This window comes from Alternaria arborescens (assembly GCF_004154835.1).
Source record: "Alternaria arborescens strain FERA 675 chromosome Unknown contig_49, whole genome shotgun sequence".
Classification (NCBI taxonomy): domain Eukaryota; kingdom Fungi; phylum Ascomycota; class Dothideomycetes; order Pleosporales; family Pleosporaceae; genus Alternaria; species Alternaria arborescens.
Window position 1 is genome coordinate 4,170 of NW_021167904.1, and position 17,674 is coordinate 21,843.

General features: G+C 47.9%; 5 protein-coding genes across 5 annotated transcripts; all 5 read right to left on the reverse strand.

Annotated features, from left to right (window-relative positions):
- Positions 1-3,472: 3,472 nt before the first annotated feature.
- Positions 3,473-4,060, reverse strand: AA0111_g11376 (hypothetical protein; the record flags this gene model as incomplete). Its single annotated transcript, XM_028645234.1, has 1 exon — positions 3,473-4,060. One exon carries the CDS (start codon positions 4,058-4,060, stop codon positions 3,473-3,475), a length of 588 nt encoding a protein of 195 aa, XP_028500986.1.
- An 801-nt stretch (positions 4,061-4,861) lies between these two features.
- Positions 4,862-5,020, reverse strand: AA0111_g11377 (hypothetical protein; the record flags this gene model as incomplete). The annotated part of the gene is made up of 1 exon (XM_028645235.1): positions 4,862-5,020. One exon carries the CDS (start codon positions 5,018-5,020, stop codon positions 4,862-4,864), a length of 159 nt encoding a protein of 52 aa, XP_028500985.1.
- A 2,132-nt stretch (positions 5,021-7,152) lies between these two features.
- AA0111_g11378 (hypothetical protein) lies at positions 7,153-12,159 on the reverse strand (the record flags this gene model as incomplete). Its single annotated transcript, XM_028645236.1, has 1 exon — positions 7,153-12,159. The coding sequence occupies one exon, from the start codon at positions 12,157-12,159 to the stop codon at positions 7,153-7,155; it is 5,007 nt and encodes a 1,668-aa protein (XP_028500989.1).
- Positions 12,160-13,683: 1,524 nt separating this feature from the next.
- On the reverse strand, positions 13,684-14,849 carry AA0111_g11379 (hypothetical protein; the record flags this gene model as incomplete). The annotated part of the gene is made up of 2 exons (XM_028645237.1): positions 13,684-14,333; positions 14,759-14,849. 2 exons carry the CDS (start codon positions 14,847-14,849, stop codon positions 13,684-13,686), a joined length of 741 nt encoding a protein of 246 aa, XP_028500988.1.
- A 342-nt stretch (positions 14,850-15,191) lies between these two features.
- AA0111_g11380 (hypothetical protein) lies at positions 15,192-15,893 on the reverse strand (the record flags this gene model as incomplete). Its single annotated transcript, XM_028645239.1, has 1 exon — positions 15,192-15,893. The coding sequence occupies one exon, from the start codon at positions 15,891-15,893 to the stop codon at positions 15,192-15,194; it is 702 nt and encodes a 233-aa protein (XP_028501013.1).
- Between the last annotated feature and the right edge of the window lie 1,781 nt (positions 15,894-17,674).

Below are 17,674 nucleotides of genomic sequence, written 5' to 3' on the forward strand. Positions count from 1 at the left end.
AGGACTTCAGAGAATCCGGGAGAGTTAGCAGAGACGTAATCCCGCTAGTCGTTATTAACACGGTACTCTATTAGGCATAGAGAGCAGACCAATTCCCTGTGCTAAGGAAGCTCTGCTAGGTAGTTATCAACATAATCTAGGATCGCATTAACCAAGGGACGTTAGAACTTTGTAAAAGCTAATATCGCAACTTGTAGTTTCTTGTTGCAAAGAAAGACAAAGGCTATCGCCTAATTAACAACGCCTAGAAGCTTAATAGAGTCACTATCCGCGATGCGAACCCGCCTCTCAATCTCGATAAGTTTTCGGAAGAGTTCGCGGGATGCGCTATCATAAGCTTACTTAACTTCTTCTCTAGCTACGACTAAGTAGAGTTGCACAAGGACTCTAGAGACATAACAGCGTTCTCTACCCCGCTGGGTCTTGTACGCTAATGTACCCTCCTAATAGGTACGACGAATTCAGTTGCAGAATTTGTCTGGGTAATGACTAAGATATGTCGAGAACACATACTAGACCGCTGTATGCTATACCTAGACGACGTGTGCATAAAAGGGCCCAAGGACAGGTACGACGACAAAGAAATTAAGCTAGGCATCCGCTAATTCGTAGCTGAACACCTTTCAAACATTGACAAAGTGCTAGCCGATATTAAGCGTGCGGGTGCAACTATCTCAGGTCACAAATCTGACTTCTGCTATCTATCTATAGTAGTAGTAGGGTACTGTATAGATGAGCACAGCCGCCACCCCGATAAGAAGAAGATCGACAAGATTATTAACTAGCTAGATTGTAAGAACGCTAAAGACGTCTAAATGTTTATCAGCATATGCGTCTACTATCGCGTATAGGTCCTTAGATTTGCTATTATTGCAGCTCCCCTATTTAAGCTATTGCGCAAGAATGCGCTGTTTAAATAGACTAATGTAGAGAAGCAAGCGATAGAGCACCTTAAACATGCTCTTACATCCCCACCTGCGTTAGTCTCTATCAATTACAGCAAGCTACTGCAACAAATAATACTAGCATGTGACAGTAGCAAGAAAGGATAGAGAGCAGTTATTATGCAAGTTAGTCTAAATAGCTATTAGCACCTAATAAAGTTCAAAAGCAGAGTCTAGTCTACTACTAAGCGCAACTAGGACTTAAGCAAGCATAAATGTAAGGCCTTACTTCTTGCGTTAAAGAAGTTCTAGTTATACATCTATAGAGTGCGGTTTATTGTAGAAACTAACGCAAAGACTCTTATTGCTTAGTTACAGCGCAGTGCTACTAATCTACTAGGAGCCCTAATTACAAAGTAGTTAGCATTACTTAATATATAAGATTTTAATATAGTCTATGTAGCTAGGAAGAAGAATATAGTAGCTAACGCGTTATTAAGACGCCTAGAACTAGAGGGATAGGAACCGCCTACAGAGCCTAAAGAAGATGTAGAGGACTTTATAGACGCGCACCTAAACGCCCTTTAACTAGTAACAAAGGAAACTCCTGCTATAATATACAGTGTGTGCAAGGCGGACTTATCCTTTAACGATAGGCTATTAGAACCTAAATATAGCGATTAATTACAAGCTATTGCAGCCTAGCTGTTGTTTAGAAGAAGACTAGAAGGCCTTACTACAGCAGAACTACAAAAGTTTAAGAAAAAGGCTCTTCTAATAACTGTTTAGGAACAGCACTTGTTTATAATTCCTTTAGGAGGCAGGCTACTACAAAGAGTTGTTAATAACCTTAAACAACAACATAAGATTATAAGATCTCTCTATAACAAGTCTAGCTACAGAGGTAGAGAAAGAACTTAGCAGAAGGCCTAGACGCGATACTACTAGAAAGGACAGTATAAGCAAGTTAAGAAGTACGTCTAATTATGCCTAGAGTGCTAATCGCACGCGTTAGCAACAGTGCAAGAGAGCCTATAGCTAACTAAGCTACCTAATATACTCTTTAGGTAGATTACAGTTAACGTTGTGTATATACCACCTAGCTAAAACAGCAAACAGTTCTTAGTAGTAGCAAGGGACTATGTATCTTAATAAGTTAAGGCAAAAGCACTAGTAAAGAACGATTTAAAGAGCGTTTAGAAGTTTTTATTGCACGACATCTGCTGCAGATAAGGAATACTGCTTAAAATGTTAACTAACAGAGGTCTAGAGAACAAAGAACTTGTAGAGGACCTATAGAAGGAGTAAGGAATTAACAAAGTTATCTTAAGCGCCTACTATCCTTAAGGATAGGGACTTATTAAGAGAGGATATGCGCTAATAGTTGCTGCACTAAAAAAGCTTTAGGGCAACTAAGTCGACAATCTACACAACGTGCTATAGGCAGATTGCACTACAATTAAGAGATTAACGAATAAGACGCTAGCGTTTCTAGTATGTAGTTAGCAGCATGTGCTACTTATTAAACTTTCTATCTCTACCTAGCAAACATTGCTATAGAGCGAAGTTAGAAATACCCTAACACTTCTAGCTATAAGAGCGCGTTAGTTTAACTAAAGAGATAAGAGGTTTAGGGAGGCAATAGACTAGACAGTCTAACTACGCTACGAGAATAAGGAGTACTTTAACAATGCAAAAGTATTGCAACCTAAGAAGCTATTAGTTAGAGACCTAGTGCTACTAAGGGACTTATTTTATAATAATAACTAATTAGTTCTTACAAAGTTTCTCTTAAAGTAGAAAGGCCTTTTTAGAATCTAGAGTACTTACGAGAAAGGATAGTACTAATTAGAAGATCTTAATAGCACAACATTCTGCTAGCACACGCCTAGGAATAGACTAAAGGCTTTTTATTAGCGAACAGTAGTAGAATTAGAAGAGATTAAGAACTAACTAAGACCGCCTAAATCTTAGTCGCAGAGAGGAGAAGCTAAAGTAGCTAAGGAACACTTAGAAAGCGAAGGGGATGATTACCTAGCGTACAGACAGGATATACTAGAATTAGCAGCAAAGAAGCTGAGTAGGAGAAGTGCGCGAGTAGAGCAGGCTGCAAAGGACTCTTTAATTAACCTAGAAGAATAAGAAGACCTTCACAAAGTGGCAAAGAAGACCTAAAGAATAGTAGCTGTAGTTCTAACAAGATAGCCTAAGTTCAACTTAAAAGACTATTAGAAGTTCCCTATAAGAGAATAGAAAAAAGTCAAAATAGATCTAAAAGAGAGGGAAAATATTTGTAGGATAGGAGATTAGACGTCACGAATACAACTACAAGAAGTAGTAAATCTAGAAAAAACAAGTATTAAATCTACCTAAAGAACTATAGAAGGATCCTAGAAAGGCTATTTAAAAGCACTAGGAAGAGAAGAAGAAACTAACACAACTACATCAGGACTACAAGCAGCAACTACGGCGCTCACAACACAGACGCATTCCTAACGGTCGAGACGAGGCTTCTTAGATAGGGAAGGCTTATCTTCAGTCTTATCGTTATCAGCGCCTAGCTAATACTCCTCAGACTTAGATCTATCCTAGTTGTTTAGTCCTAGAGCCTTATTAGCGGCGGCAGGCGGAATATAGGACAGGTGACTAGTGCGAGGAGGCGAAGGGACACGAGCTGAAGGACGGTCAGACCGGCTAAAGGTCACAGGCGAGACAGGATGTTCAGCAGGCGCGGCCTTCTCGCGCGGCGACGAAGTCTGTTTCTTGTAAAGCGTAGCCTTCTTGCACAGCGAAGGAGTCTTAGGAGACTTCTTAAGAGACTTCTTAGGCAACTTCTTAGGCGACTTCTCAGGAGCTTCTATAATCTCCTTCTTAGTATCCTTAAGAAGCTTAAGAAGTTCACGCTTATTAGCCTTAGTTAAGCCTTGCTTTAGATCGCTAGTATAAGGACGCTGGAACTTCTTCGTGGGATTGAATTTAGTATCACCAGACTCTATCTCCTTAGGCTCTAGTGTACCCCAAGCGATACTGTCCTTATAATAGGACTTCAGCGCATTTAGAGGGTTCAGTACTAGAGCTGAAGGACAAGCGGCGCGAGAACGGGGAGGGACGACAAAAGGAGGAATAATAGTAGGCGCGGGCGCGGAGGTAGCGGGTGGCTTAATAGATCTATACATCTTAGACTCCCCTAGGGCAGAAGCTGATTAGAAGATGTCTAAAGAAGAAAACCGGATGTCTAAGCGGGGATCAGCAACTTACTAGTGCAAGAACAGGTCGCCTCATAGCCTATAGCGTAGCAGTTCGTACAGGTGCCGCGCAGGAACAACAGACCGTTAATAACAGCAAGGCGGCAACTCTTGAATGGCCGGGGGAGGCCGCGGGCGCAATTCCCACACATAAAGCCGACACTGACATCAAATTTATCAGCCTCTGCGGAATCAACGCCGAGAGTAACCGTGCCATCAAGGTAATAATAGATAAGCGCAGCGACACGAGGCTTAAAGATGTTGCGGTTACGGTTATTGCGCAGGCTAAAGAACTCTTCGACGGTCAATTAGTCATCAGACACGTCTACAGGCGGATGAAGTATGCGATCGGATAGGCTAGTCTTGTTGAAGGTTCCTAGAGCGCAGCGGACAAGCACAGGACTAGAGACTAAACTATAGTAGCAAAGATCCTCGATGGCACCGCGCAGACGCTCTAGCCAGTCAAGAGTAATCTCGTCATAGCGACTGTCAACAACTAGAAAAAGTAGGATGTCAGAAGGATGTTCAGACTAGCAAAGAGGATAACAACTTACTCATCTTAGTTAATACACTCATAACACTCTCCCTCTTAGGAGCTACCTATAGAAGCGTCTTAATGTCACTATCTAGCCCGGGCACATAGCGAGGGCGAGTACTCTTATTAACAACAGCATTACCATCCTCAGGCTCAGCCTTAGACTCAGCAACGGACTGAGGGACACTCTCAGATATCTAAGCAACTGAGCCGGTTTCATCCAGCTCAGCGCGCTTATCATCGTCGAGCATCTGAAAGGCAATCAGCTCATCTTCAGCTGTCATCTCAGTATCTTGTGGTATTGGCGAAGCGCGGGAAGACGAGGCGGTAGAAGGGAAGGAATCGGCGGCGGACATGGAAGGCGATAAGCGAGCGTGCGAAGCAGTTGCTGAAGGCGTCTCGGACTGCGGGAGGACATCAGTTAGCGAAACAGAGCCTGCATCAGCCATATCAACATCGCCGTCGTCAGGCGTAGATTCGGCAGGCTGCTTAGTAATGGCACCGGCTTGAGTAGGCCTTAGGCCGCGCAGGGAGGTGAAGACGTGGCGAGGACGAGAGGAAAATAGAAGACTAAAAGCTTCGTCGAACAAAGGGCCTTCAGGCCGCGGAATAGGAAGGTTGAAGCCATTGCCTATAGAGTCTATGTCTTCATCAGCGACCGCCTGCTAGCTTGCGCGAACTTTATCCGCTTTAGAGAGAGGCTTAGATAAGCAAGGCTAGCAAGGCGGCATAGTAAGAGAAGATGCAGTAGAGTAGTAAAAAGCAAAAACAAAGAGCAATAACACAGACAAGTTAAAAGAGCTACAACAAAAGTGTAGATAAGGAGCGAGAATAGAAGAGAGAGGAAGTAGAGATAATATTAAGTTAAAATTTGCTATTGTGTGTAGGCGCAAACGCAAGTTACTGCTGCCTAAAGGCCTATCGTAACTATAGCAACAAGCCTACTTTTCTAGTAATATTACTGCAATAAGCATGTAATAATTAAAAGTATGTAAAGATGCAGAATAGATGTAGGAAGACAAGAAGAGGAGGACAAAGATAGAGAAGAGAGATATTGTTATATGTGCAAGGCAATGCTAAAGGCCGCTTAGACAAGAGTAGAGTAAAAAATTAAGAGGAAAGGATGTAATGTCGATCTACGCGTGCCGGGACGCCTGGTGTAACGGGACGCTTTCTCTTCTGGACCCTCGGGTTGTTCCTAGTGTTCTCAAATACAAAAAAGTGCAATATGCATCTACTCTGTAGCTCTTTTTCTCCTAGTATATCGATCTCCGACGCTGAAAAGCGCGCCGTTGACCGTGCTGTCGCTCGTTCTGTTAACGCTGTCCCCGACTCTCCTCTATCACTCCCCTGTTCATTCGAGACTATACATATCTGCGAAAAGCTCGGTAGGCTGGGATAGAAGCCAAGATAGCAAAGATTAAGATCGCAACCTCAAAAGATCGATTTAGGGTAGCATGGATACATCCCAGCAATTTCTCCGCGCAGACGGCAAATTCGTGAAAACGCATCGCACAGGATATGCGCGATTAGTAGTACTTGGCATGCAGTAGCGTGCGGTAGCGTGCTCAGGTATCTGTGTGCCGCCCCCGCGCGCTGTGGCTGAGAACTGCAGCTTTGAGCACTCTGCCCCAGGAAGCTCTTATTCCCGACTTTGCAGGCAGCTGTTGGTGCAGTCGTGCATATGCGCGTTGCAGACAAAATGCTTTATACCCGCACCTAGCACAGATCTATTATCGCCTTGCGTAGATTCGCTGTAGTAATCGAATTAAGTTTCTTCGCGAAATGTCCTCGTGATACACGCTATCGCTACATCATCAAATACCTTTAGAAGCCACAATTGCCTTATTTGACCAATAGCATCTGGGTTTTAAATCTACATTAGACAGAGTGGCCACGTCACGAGTTTCTGTTACTGCACTCCGCTCGCCAGCCACTTAGCGTGTCAAACGACGACAGTGGGTCGGGATGTTGCTCGCCAAGGACCTGCTGGCGCGATTGGAAGCATTTTTCTATTAGTGCAAGAGCCTCCGCGTGACATGCTTGTGACTGCAGCGTGAAGGCGAGATTGTGTATGCTGTTCAGCGTGTCGGGATGGTCCGCTCCCAGCTTCGTCTTGCGAGTCCCCATCACTTGCACGTCCAGCTGTTCGGCTTCCCGGTACCGTCCGTCACTATATAGAGTCATCATACACTTCGATGCAAGATAGTTTTGCATTGTTATCATCTGCCGAACTATGCAACAGTGCGTATTGGACATGTAGAGGCAGTCGTCTTCACCTTGCTTCTGTTACTATGATCATCGTCCGAGAACACACGAAGTAGCTCTGTGATGGTGCTCTTCTATACTCTACATAAATCGCTGAGGCAACGTCATCGGCCTGTGTTACTGCCCCCTGCTCGCCAGTTATTCCTTATATCTAGCGACGACCATATATAAGGGTGTCGATTGACAGGAACCTGCCTGGGCAGCTAGAAGCATGTTCCTATCAGATCAAAGACCTCTTCCTTGCCTTCATCACTTGCAACTTTAGCTCTTCGGCCTCCTCCCACCGCCCTCGTTTCATATACGTCGACGCTAGGTTAGCCATGCTGGTTAGCGTGTCAGGATGCTCATCGCCAAGCACACTCTTTCTTGCCTTTATCACTTGCACCTCCAGGTCTTCAGCTTCCTTCCACCGCCCTTGCTTCTTTATTGTCCCTATTACTTGCACCTCCAGCTCTTTGGCCTCCTTCCACCGCTCTTGGTTTATATACGTTGATGCTAGCTTAGCCATGCTAGTCAGCGTGTCAGGATGCTCGTCGCCAAGCTCTCTCTTTCTTGCCTCTATCACTTCTACCTCTAACTCTTCTGCCTCCTTCCACCGCCCTTGGTTTGAGTATGTTAACGCTAGGTTGGCCATGCTGTTTAGCGTGTCGGGATGCTCGTCGCCAAGCTCTCTCCTTTTTGTCTCCATCACTTGCACCTCTAGCTCTTTGGCCTCCTTCCACCGCCCTTGGTTTGAGTACGTTGATGCTAGATTGGCCATGCTAGTCAGCGTGTCTGGGTGCTCGTCGCCAAGCACTCTCTTTCTTGCCTCCATTACTTGCTCAAACAGCTCTTTAGCCTCCTTCCACCGCCCTTGGTTTGAGTATGTTAACGCTAGGTTGGCCATGCTGGTCAGCGTGTCAGGATGCTTGTCGCCGAGCACACTCTTTCTTGCCTCCATCACTTGCTCAAACAGCTCTTTAGCCTCCTTCCACCGCCCTTGGTTTGAGTACGTCAAAGCTAGGTTGGCCATGCTGGTCAGCGTGTCAGGATGCTTGTCGCCGAGCACACTCTTTCTTGCCTCCATCACTTGCTCAAACAGCTCTTTAGCCTCCTTCCACCGCCCTTGGTTTGAGTACGTCAAAGCTAGGTTGGCCATGCTGGTCAGCGTGTCGGGATGCTCGTCGCCGAGCACTCTCTTTCTTGCCTCTATCACTTCTACCTCTAACTCTTCTGCCTCCTTCCACCGCCCTTGGTTTGAGTATGTTAACGCTAGGTTGGCCATGCTGGTCAGCGTGTCAGGATGCTCGTCGCCGAGCACACTCTTTCTTGCCTTCATCACTTGCACCTCCAGGTCTTCAGCTTCCTTCCACCGCCCTTGCTTCTTTATTGTCCCTATTACTTGTACAAACAGCTCTTTAGCCTCCTTCCACCGCTCTTGGTTCATATACGTTGATGCTAGCTTGGCCATGCTAGTCAGCGTGTCAGGATGCTCATCGCCAAGCTCTCTCCTTTTTCTCTCCAGCACTTGCACGTCTAGGTCTTCGGCCTCCTTCCACCGCCCTTGGTTTGAGTACGTCAAAGCTAGGTTGACTATGCTGGTCAGCGTGTCAGGATGCTCATCGCCAAGCTCTCTCCTTTTTGTCTCCAGCACTTGCACGTCTAGGTCTTCGGTCTCCTTCCACCGCCCTTGCTTCCAGTACGTCGAAGCTAGGTTGGCTATGCTGGTCAGCGTGTCAGGATGCTCGTCGCCAAGCTCTCTCCTTCTTGTCTCCAGCACTTGCAAGTCTAGCTCTTCGGCCTCCTTCCACCGCCCTTGGTTCCAGTACGTCGATGCTAGGTTGGCCATGCTAGTCAGCGTGTCTGGGTGCTCGTCGCCAAGCTCTCTCTTTCTTGTCTCCATCACTTGCACCTCTAACTCTTCGGCCTCCTTCCACCGCTCTTGGTTCCAGTATGTTAACGCTAGGTTGGCCATGCTAGTCAGCGTGTCAGGATGCTCGTCGCCAAGCTCTCTCCTTCTTGTCTCCATCACTTGCACGTCTAGCTCTTCGGCCTCCTTCCACCGCCCTTGGTTTGAGTACGTCGATGCTAGATTGGCCATGCTGGTCAGCGTGTCGGGATGCTCATCGCCAAGCTCTCTCTTTCTTGCCTTCATCACTTGCACCTCCAGGTCTTCAGCTTCCTTCCACCGCCCTTGCTTCTTTATTGTCCCTATTACTTGTACAAACAGCTCTTCTGCCTCCTTCCACCGCCCTTGGTTTGAGTATGTTAACGCTAGGTTGGCCATACTAGTTAGCGTGTCAGGATGCTCGTCGCCAAGCTCTCTCCTTTTTGTCTCCAGCACTTGCACGTCTAGGTCTTCGGCCTCCTTCCACCGCCCTTGCTTCCAGTACGTCGAAGCTAGGTTGGCCATGCTAGTCAGCATATCAGGATGCTCGTCGCTAAGCACCCTCTTTCTTGTCTCCAGCACTTGCAAGTCTAGCTCTTCAGCCTCCTTCCACTGCCCTTGTTTCCTATACGTCGAAGCTAGGTTGGCCATGCTAGTCAGCGTGTCTGGGTGCTCGTCGCCAAGCTCTCTCTTTCTTGTCTCCATTACTTGCACCTCTAACTCTTCGGCCTCCTTCCACTGCCCTTGCTTCCAGTACGTTAATGCTAGGTTGGCCATGCTGGTCAGCGTGTCAGGATGCTCGTCGCCGAGCACTCTCTTTCTTGTCTCCATTACTTCCACCTCCAGTTCTTCTGCCTCCTTCCACCGCTTCTGGTTCATATACGTCGATGCTAGGTTGGCCATGCTGGTCAGCGTGTCGGGATGCTCGTCGCCAAGCTCTCTCCTTCTTGCCGTTATCACTTGCACCTCCAGGTCTTCGGCCTCCTTCCACCGCCCTTGGTTCCAGTACGTCGATGCTAGGTTGGCCATGCTAGTCAGCGTGTCGGGATGCTCGTCGCCAAGCACTCTCTTTGTTGTCTCCGTCACTTGCACGCCTAGCTCTTCGGCCTCCTTCCACCGCCCTTGGTTCGAGTACGTTAATGCTAGGTTGGTAATGCTGTTCAGCGTGTCGGGATGCTCGTCGCCAAGCTCTCTCCTTCTTGTCTCCAGCACTTGCAAGTCTAGCTCTTCGGCCTCCTTCCACCGCCCTTGGTTCGAGTACGTCGATGCTAGGTTGGCCATGCTGGTCAGCGTATCAGGATGCTCGCCGCCCAGCACATTCTTTCTTGTCTCCATTACTTGTACAAACAGTCCTTCTGCCTCATTGTACCGTCCGTCACTATATAACGTCATGGCACATTTCCATACCAGAGTTAATCTGTTACTACCCCCTCCTTCATCGGGACCATAAGACAGAGCGTACATGGCATGTGGAAGTAATCGTCTCCACTTACTTCTACTACCGTGACCATGGTCTGGAAACATCCTGAGTAGCTGTGTAATAGCATGCTGAGTCCACCGGCCTAGCCACCCCTGCCTTTCGAGCCACTGCCGTAGAGCACGATGCACTAGTCGGTGAAGATCGAGTGCGGACTCGGCAGGCCGCCTGGTTACTAGTGCATACCTACTAAGGACCTTAATCGCATCCTCCCTTGCCCTGGGCGAGGACGCCTCCAGAAGATCATGTGGAATATCTTTTCGATCAACACATGCGACAAGGAACAGATAATCTGCTGCAAGCGCATTATCATGAAGAACCTGGTCCATGGAGATGAACAGTGTAGTAGCTACAGGATCTTTTATACCATAACTCTGCAGCTTGCCCCCGGGTGAGCCGCTGCTACGCTGGAGAGCAGGTTCTTCGTGCTTGTTTAGTTGTGATCGGTATTTTCGCAGCGTTAAGCTTCTAGCATTAATATAGGCCGCTGACTGAACAACTGCTAGAGGAAGATGTAATAGATCTTTTAACAACAGCTTCGCCTCCTGCTGCTCACTGCTCGGAAACGGAGTTTCCAAGTGGTTTTCCAGCATCCTTTGAGCCGTGTCAGGTGTTAGCTCCTGGAGTCCTATAACATCTTTTAGAGCTATCTTCTTAGCTGTATTGCTATTTGTTGTTGTGAAGATAACGGAACATAGCTTAGACTGGGGCAGGTAGTCGATCAAATCTGTAGCTTCTGCTGTGGATGGCCCGCTGGATCTCAGAGTAGTGTCCTCTACGTTGTCGAAAACCAACAAACACTGTTTCGCACTATGCTCTGCTAGACATCGTTTTACGGCCTGTTTTGTGTCTGCCTGATCATCGTCCCACCCCGGAATGCTGAGCTTCTGGGCTATACTTGCATACGACTGGTGGAAACTGTTTTTATCGCTTGCGTCGATCCAGAAGACCGAACAGTTCTTATTGTTTTGCCTCGTTCTATGTGCAATCTCGAGCGCGAGCTGCGACTTGCCTGCTCCCCCAGGTCCGACTATCGCTAAGGTGGTGGTGGATTGCTTATTGCTGAAGAGCTTTGCTTCCAGTTCGGCGAGCTGCGACTCTCGACCTACGAAACGATCGTTCTGGGAGAATGGAATGATGGATGGTGCGCTACTGGCTGCATCTACTTCAGCCTGCAGCCTTCTTAATGCTCTGTCTCTTCCCTCGCCATAGGTAGTAGGCATAAAGATACCGAGGATTCCAAGCAAGCAGTATACAGTGTCTTCTTCCTCCGTTGTTTCGCGATTCTCGACCCACCGCGCTCGCTCAGATATAGTAAATTGGTTCAAGGGACAGTTGCGTAATGCGGTAAGCGGAATGCTGGTGATCTCGTGTACTAAGTGGCTAAGAGACGTTTTGTCGCCTATTCGCTGTCCGTCACGTGAGAAGAACTCGACTGACACTGGCGCGATGAGCTCTTGGAGCGTCCACCCCCGAGTGAACCATGCGCTTGCACGGAATGACGCCTCCCAGTCGCTGCGCTGGACTGGCTCTGTTGCAGTCGACACCGAGACGTCTGACAAGAAGACATAGCATCGTGTCGCATCCTTGTACCATTGAAACATCGAGTTGATCGCTTTCGACCGCTCGCGAAGGTCCCATCTGTCGATGCAGCATGTGTCGATCCAGAAGTACTGCAGCTCGTCATGCGCCGCCTGTTCAGCGCAAAACCGGAGCTTTCGATAGCCTTCTTCCTTCTCCTTGTAGGCCCCGTTCGATATGTCTTCGATGAGGATCTCGGAGTCGCTCCATCTGTGCGACAGAATGGCATAGGGCGGGGTCGTCTTGCCGCTGAAATCTGTCAAGACGAGCCTCCCCAGCGCGTCAAAGTGGAGAAGCCGCATAGCGTTTGCAGTTTCGGCTTATCCTGGGAAAGGCGAGACGCGAACGAGTTTAATGATGTAGAGAGTAGAGAGGCATAGTCGCGACAGAGCGAAGCAGGCAGAGGAAGCATGCACTGGGCGGTTGCGAAGGCTGATTGTTGAGGCAGTGCATGCGACTAGGCTGAGCGGACGCTGGGCACATCGAGCATCCTGCGCTGCACAGCATTCGCTATGTGAACGTACATTGAGCTGCTACGCACATGAGCAGGGTGCCAGCGGGTAAGCAGTCCTACCTAGATTGCCATCATAGCGTCTCGCGACACTCATGCTAACAAGGCAGGTTGCGCAGCGATGTAGGTCGTGTAGACTAAAGATGTTGTCTTGTTGCACGACTGGACGAACAGCTGCCGGTAAAATCGGAATAAGAGCTACCTAAGGCAAAACGCTCAGAGCCACATCCCTCAGCCACAGAGCGCAGATATCTCAGCACGCTACTGCAAGCTGCCGCGTACCAAGAGCTGCTAAAGACGCACGGCCGGCTACACGCCTTTTGACGATCTTGCTGTTTGTGCGGCGAAACTGCCGGGATGCGCATTCTCCACCTTGAATTAACCTCTTGAACATGCAGTCTTGTTCTTTGTTATCTTGGCTTGCTCTGAAGCCCACCGAGCTCTTCGTAGATGCGTATTGTCGCGAATAGACAGGGGGATGTTAGAGGAGAGGTAGTCGACAGCGTAAACAAAACAGGCGCCAGCATAGCCAACAACGTACTTTTTGTTGTCGGAGACTGATGTACGAGGAGAAGGAGAGCTTTAGAATAGATGTGCGTTGCAATTGTTTGTATTCAAGAACACTAGGAACAACCCGAGGGTCCAGAAGAGAAGGCGTCCCGTTACACCAGGCGTCCCGGCACGCTTGGATCGACATTATATATTCTTAAGTAGCTAGAATAATATTAATAGAGCAGAAAGAGAGCTAGAGTAGAAGGCTAGGAATAAGTAAGAATGAGTTAAGAAGGCAGAGGAAGAGCTAGGGAATATCTTGTAATGATGCGAGAAGTTATGGAGTAGAAGCAGAGTACTAACGAGAGGAATCCAGATAATTGAAGAAAGAGGATAGAAAGCTAGATAGAAGGACTAGAGGATCGGGGGGAAGGGAATTAAGAAGCAGAGGAAGATCTCCTAATAGAAGAAGAAGCAATAAAGAATATCTCAGAAGCTGGGCAAGACCTAGAGAAAGAATCTAGAGTACAGCTAGAGAATTAGCGAAAGACAAACACAAAAGAGATAGAAAGACTTAGAGAATCTATAAAAAGACGACAAGAATACTAAGAGAACGAACCTAAAAAGTCCTAAAAGACTTTCATAACACTACAAGAAGAGGGGACCTTCTTTCTTTAAGGGGAGGGGAAAGAGTTAGGAATAAGACAAGAATAGAATAAAAAGATTAGGCAAGTAGAAGAGAGAGAACTCAAGAAGAACAGTAGAATTCAAGCTAAGGCAACTACAAAACTACTAAAATTACATCTAAAAAGCCGTTAGAACCCTAACCCGAAAGGAAGCTAAAGTAATTAGAAAGTGAGCGAAGCAAGGAAGAAGAACGAGCAGCTTCAGCGGCGGGCTCAACATTAGCAACTTCATTGTCAGGGACAACAAGATTCTCAACAACAGAACCCTCAGGAGCAACAGCATCACTACTAGCGGAATCCTCAACAACAGCAGACGAAGGACTATCAGCCCCAGAAGCAGAAGAAGCAACGACAGCGGGAGGGGCAGCCTTCTTGCGCGAAACAGGAGACTTGCTAGGGACAGAAGCCTTCTTGCGCGGAGTAGCCTTCTTGCTGGGGGTGGAAGGAACAGCAGAGGGCTCAACAGTAGCGGAGCGTGAACGAGTACGAGATGAGGGCCCGCTAGACCTAGGAGCGGTTGGCGGGGAGACAACAGGTTCTTGGATCGCCACCTTCTTGCGCGGAGATGGAGTCTTTAGCTGGGAAGACTTGAGAGAGGAGCGGCGGGGAGGAAGACGAGGAGGCGGGGCAGGCGTGGAAGGGGCAGAGATAAGAGTATCCTGCTCATCATCTTCATCACCAACCTGGGACGAATGTTCTTCAGACACCTCGCCAGCATCATTAGAATCGCGAACTATATTGCCAGCGGAGAACTCAGGCCTGAAATCGCTAGGCAAACCCTTGTTAACTTTAACTAAATGCTTCCCGAACTTGTTGACAGCCTTCTCGGGTGTCTAAGCAACGGACGACTGTGCATAGGGCGGCTTAGTAGCAGGAACAAGCGATAACCCGGCGCGAGAGCGAGTGAGGCGGGAGGAAGGACTACCTAGGACGTTCGGCGGGCTTAAGGGTTTAGAGGGGCCGCTACGGACAACAGAACGACGCTTAGAAGGGACACCTAGGGAAAAATTACAGTTAGCAAAAGAAATTTAGATGTCTAAAAGGCAATCAGGAACATACGGCGAAAGGAACAGGAATCTATAGCGGATGAACGAAGGCAGTTCAGACAACAGCCGCCCTTGTATAGCAAGCTGTCGATGTAGACGATAGCGCACTGCGTATGAGCCTTGTAATAGCGCTCAGATTGGCAACGACCGCACGCCGAACCCTCACTATGATGGTTTATTATGTCCACGGCAACCATGCCATAGGAGACGCTCAGCAGCAGCGCCTCGACATCAGAAGTTATGATGCCCCGCGCCATGTTGCTACTTAGGCGAAAGTACTCGCCAACAGTCAGAAAGCCATCCTCAAGGTTAACGTTGGAATTTGTGTTAATATAGAAGTTAGTACGGCGGGAAGTGTAGGCAAGCCTGAGATCTTGAGCAAGAACGACAAGTGAAGGACCTAGACCCTCCCCAGACAGGCGAAGAGTCTAGAGGTAGTGCTGCAGACGCCCGAGGAAGTCGATAGTAATCACTTCATCCTGAAATCGTCGCACTGCAAAAAGAAGGATGTTAGAAGGATGTTCAGCTAAGCAGAAGGAAAAAAGATAGCACTCACGATAAGAAATAATGTGAGGAACACCGGAATTACCAGTAGGATACTAGTAGAGAGGGATACTAATGCGCCCAAGCCCGCCGGGGACCACATGTTTAGTGGGGGAGATGGGTTTGGCTTTGCCGGCATCAGGCCAGACCTCATCATAGGCATCAAGCAGAGAGTCAGCGTACTCATGCTCGACAGCACCCTCATTCTCAGACTCAGCGATGGACTGAGGGATGCTCTCAGATGTCTGAGCAACTGAGCCGGTTTCATCCAGCTCAGCGCGCTCATCATCGTCGAGCATTTGAGAGGCAATCAGCTCATCTTCAGCCGTCGTCTCAGTATCTTGTAATATGCGCGAAGCGGGCGGAACGGTTTCTGAAGGGGCCTCAGACGGGTGACGGACACCAGTTGGTGAAGCTGAACTGGAGTTCGACATCTCGACATCACCGTCGTCAGGCACGGACTCAGCAAGCGGCTCAGTGACTGCGGCAGTCTGAGTGGATATAGCGCTTGGCGGCGCGGGCGCAGAGGAGTGAGGGCGAGGTGAGCGGGAGAGCAAGTCGGCGAGTCTGCCAATTGCATTGGACGGCGGACTTTCAGGCGCGGTAGGGCTGTGTTGCGACTTGGTGGGAGAAGACTTGAGCGAGACGGAAGGTGAAATTGACACTGGCTTGATGTTGGGTGCGGCGGCAAGGTGAGATTTACGCTCATTATCGCGGGCGCGGCCTTTAGGGCTGTTGAGTGCGGTAAAAGCAGTCATAGTGAAGATGAGGCGATGTTAGCGAGAAAGAGGCAGTCAAAGGCGTTGGCAAGAAGTAAGACAGACGCAAAGAGCAGGTCAAAAAGTGGTGATAGAGGTAGAGGAGAAAGGGAGAGAGAGATGTTGTTGCTGTTGTGTTTATCACCGTTTGCATGGTGCTGAAAACTCTTCAGGCAGCAACCGCGCAACTATCTATCTGAACTTAGGGTCTAGTTGACAGCGGGGCATTATGAGAAGGCGGTGGAGTGGCTGCGCAATGCATTTATGATGATAGTACCAAAGAGCAGGAGGACTGCTATAGAGATAGCAGACATCAAGTAAGAATGTAGCGGGATGCTGAGTCACGCAGATCACAGAGGAGGCCTGAAAGAGAGTCGGGAGTGTACAAAGGAAACCTGAGTAAGATGAGGAAGCTTGCGAAGAGTAGAAGAGTTGGCAGTGAGGAGGATAGAAGATCAGCTAGCTGGAGAATGGGGACAGAGAGCGCTGAAGAGGGGGTTGAAGTCAGCAGAGCGCGAGAAGAAGATGGGGCCTTCTTCTTGAATGGGGGAGGAAATGTGGTGGAGGAACATAGGAATAGTAGCGGGCTGAAGGATAATCGGCGCGGAAAGATCCGAGCGAAGGTAGGAGGAAAAGTTAAAGGCCGATAGGTGTCACGGTAACTACCGTAGTTCCCTTGACACCAAACGCGCTACAGAATCTGGGTGCTCTGCCAAGCACCCGGATTCTGCTAATTGGCTAGCTAAGCTAAGCGCTACGCGCACGGCCCCTCGTTAATAACTTTTCACCGCCTGTACATGCTAGTTCTGTTTCCTTACGCAACGTCTTGTATTACACTAGATATCGTACGTAGCTACAGTTAACGCTTCTAGCAAGCTCTTAAACCACGTGCTCGTAGCGTCTTGTGACAATAGGCTTTCAGACAACAACACACACAACACTTACTTAACAACCAACAATAGCTATACATAGCAACAATACAACTAATTTGCATCGAGCACCTGTTCTGATGGAGAACAACTGAATACTCCACTACAGTATACGCAAGCTAGCAGCGTTACCTATTCTCTGTTGCTATCCTGTATCGCCGCCTTAATCTCTCCTAACGCCTACAGTGCTTTAGAAAAGACGCGCTTTATGCGGTTTGTAATGCTAATAAAAAAGCCCTTCTTATCTATATTATAGGTATTGTGCGCGTTAACGTTGTACTCTTGCATTTTTAAATGCAACAAGTTAAAGTATAGACTGTATCTTTCTTCTAAATTAGCGTTGTGACGTTTGCGATTAATCCTAGTACTCTATTTAATAGTAAGCTCGTCGGTATAGCGATGCAGAAAGCAGGAAACCTAGGCTGTAGAAACCTTATTTTTAACTATTGTCGCCGCGAAATTTTGTATTATTTCACGCGTAGGAGGAAGCCCTTAGCAAGTACAACGTTCTATGTATAGCACAAGTTCATGCTCTTGTTATAGGTTAAGATTTCGGCAGTCTTAGGCAGCTTATTTAGCTTTAGACGGTTGTGCGCCTTTGTGCCGTCGCGACAGCGTTGTTCAATTAACTCTAAATGTTTTTGCAACTTAGCGGTACGAGAATTTATCTCTAGCCTTACGCGATTTAATATATTTAACCGCTTCTTGAATCAGATCTATAGTTGTGGAGTTACGACGCGTCAAAGGTGGGTGGGTTCACGATGCGGCAGTTTGGTGGGGTGGCTCGTTGACTGTACTGGCTCGTTGGCTGCGCACGGATAGTACTCCCCGCATCTCGCTGATCCGTAACCC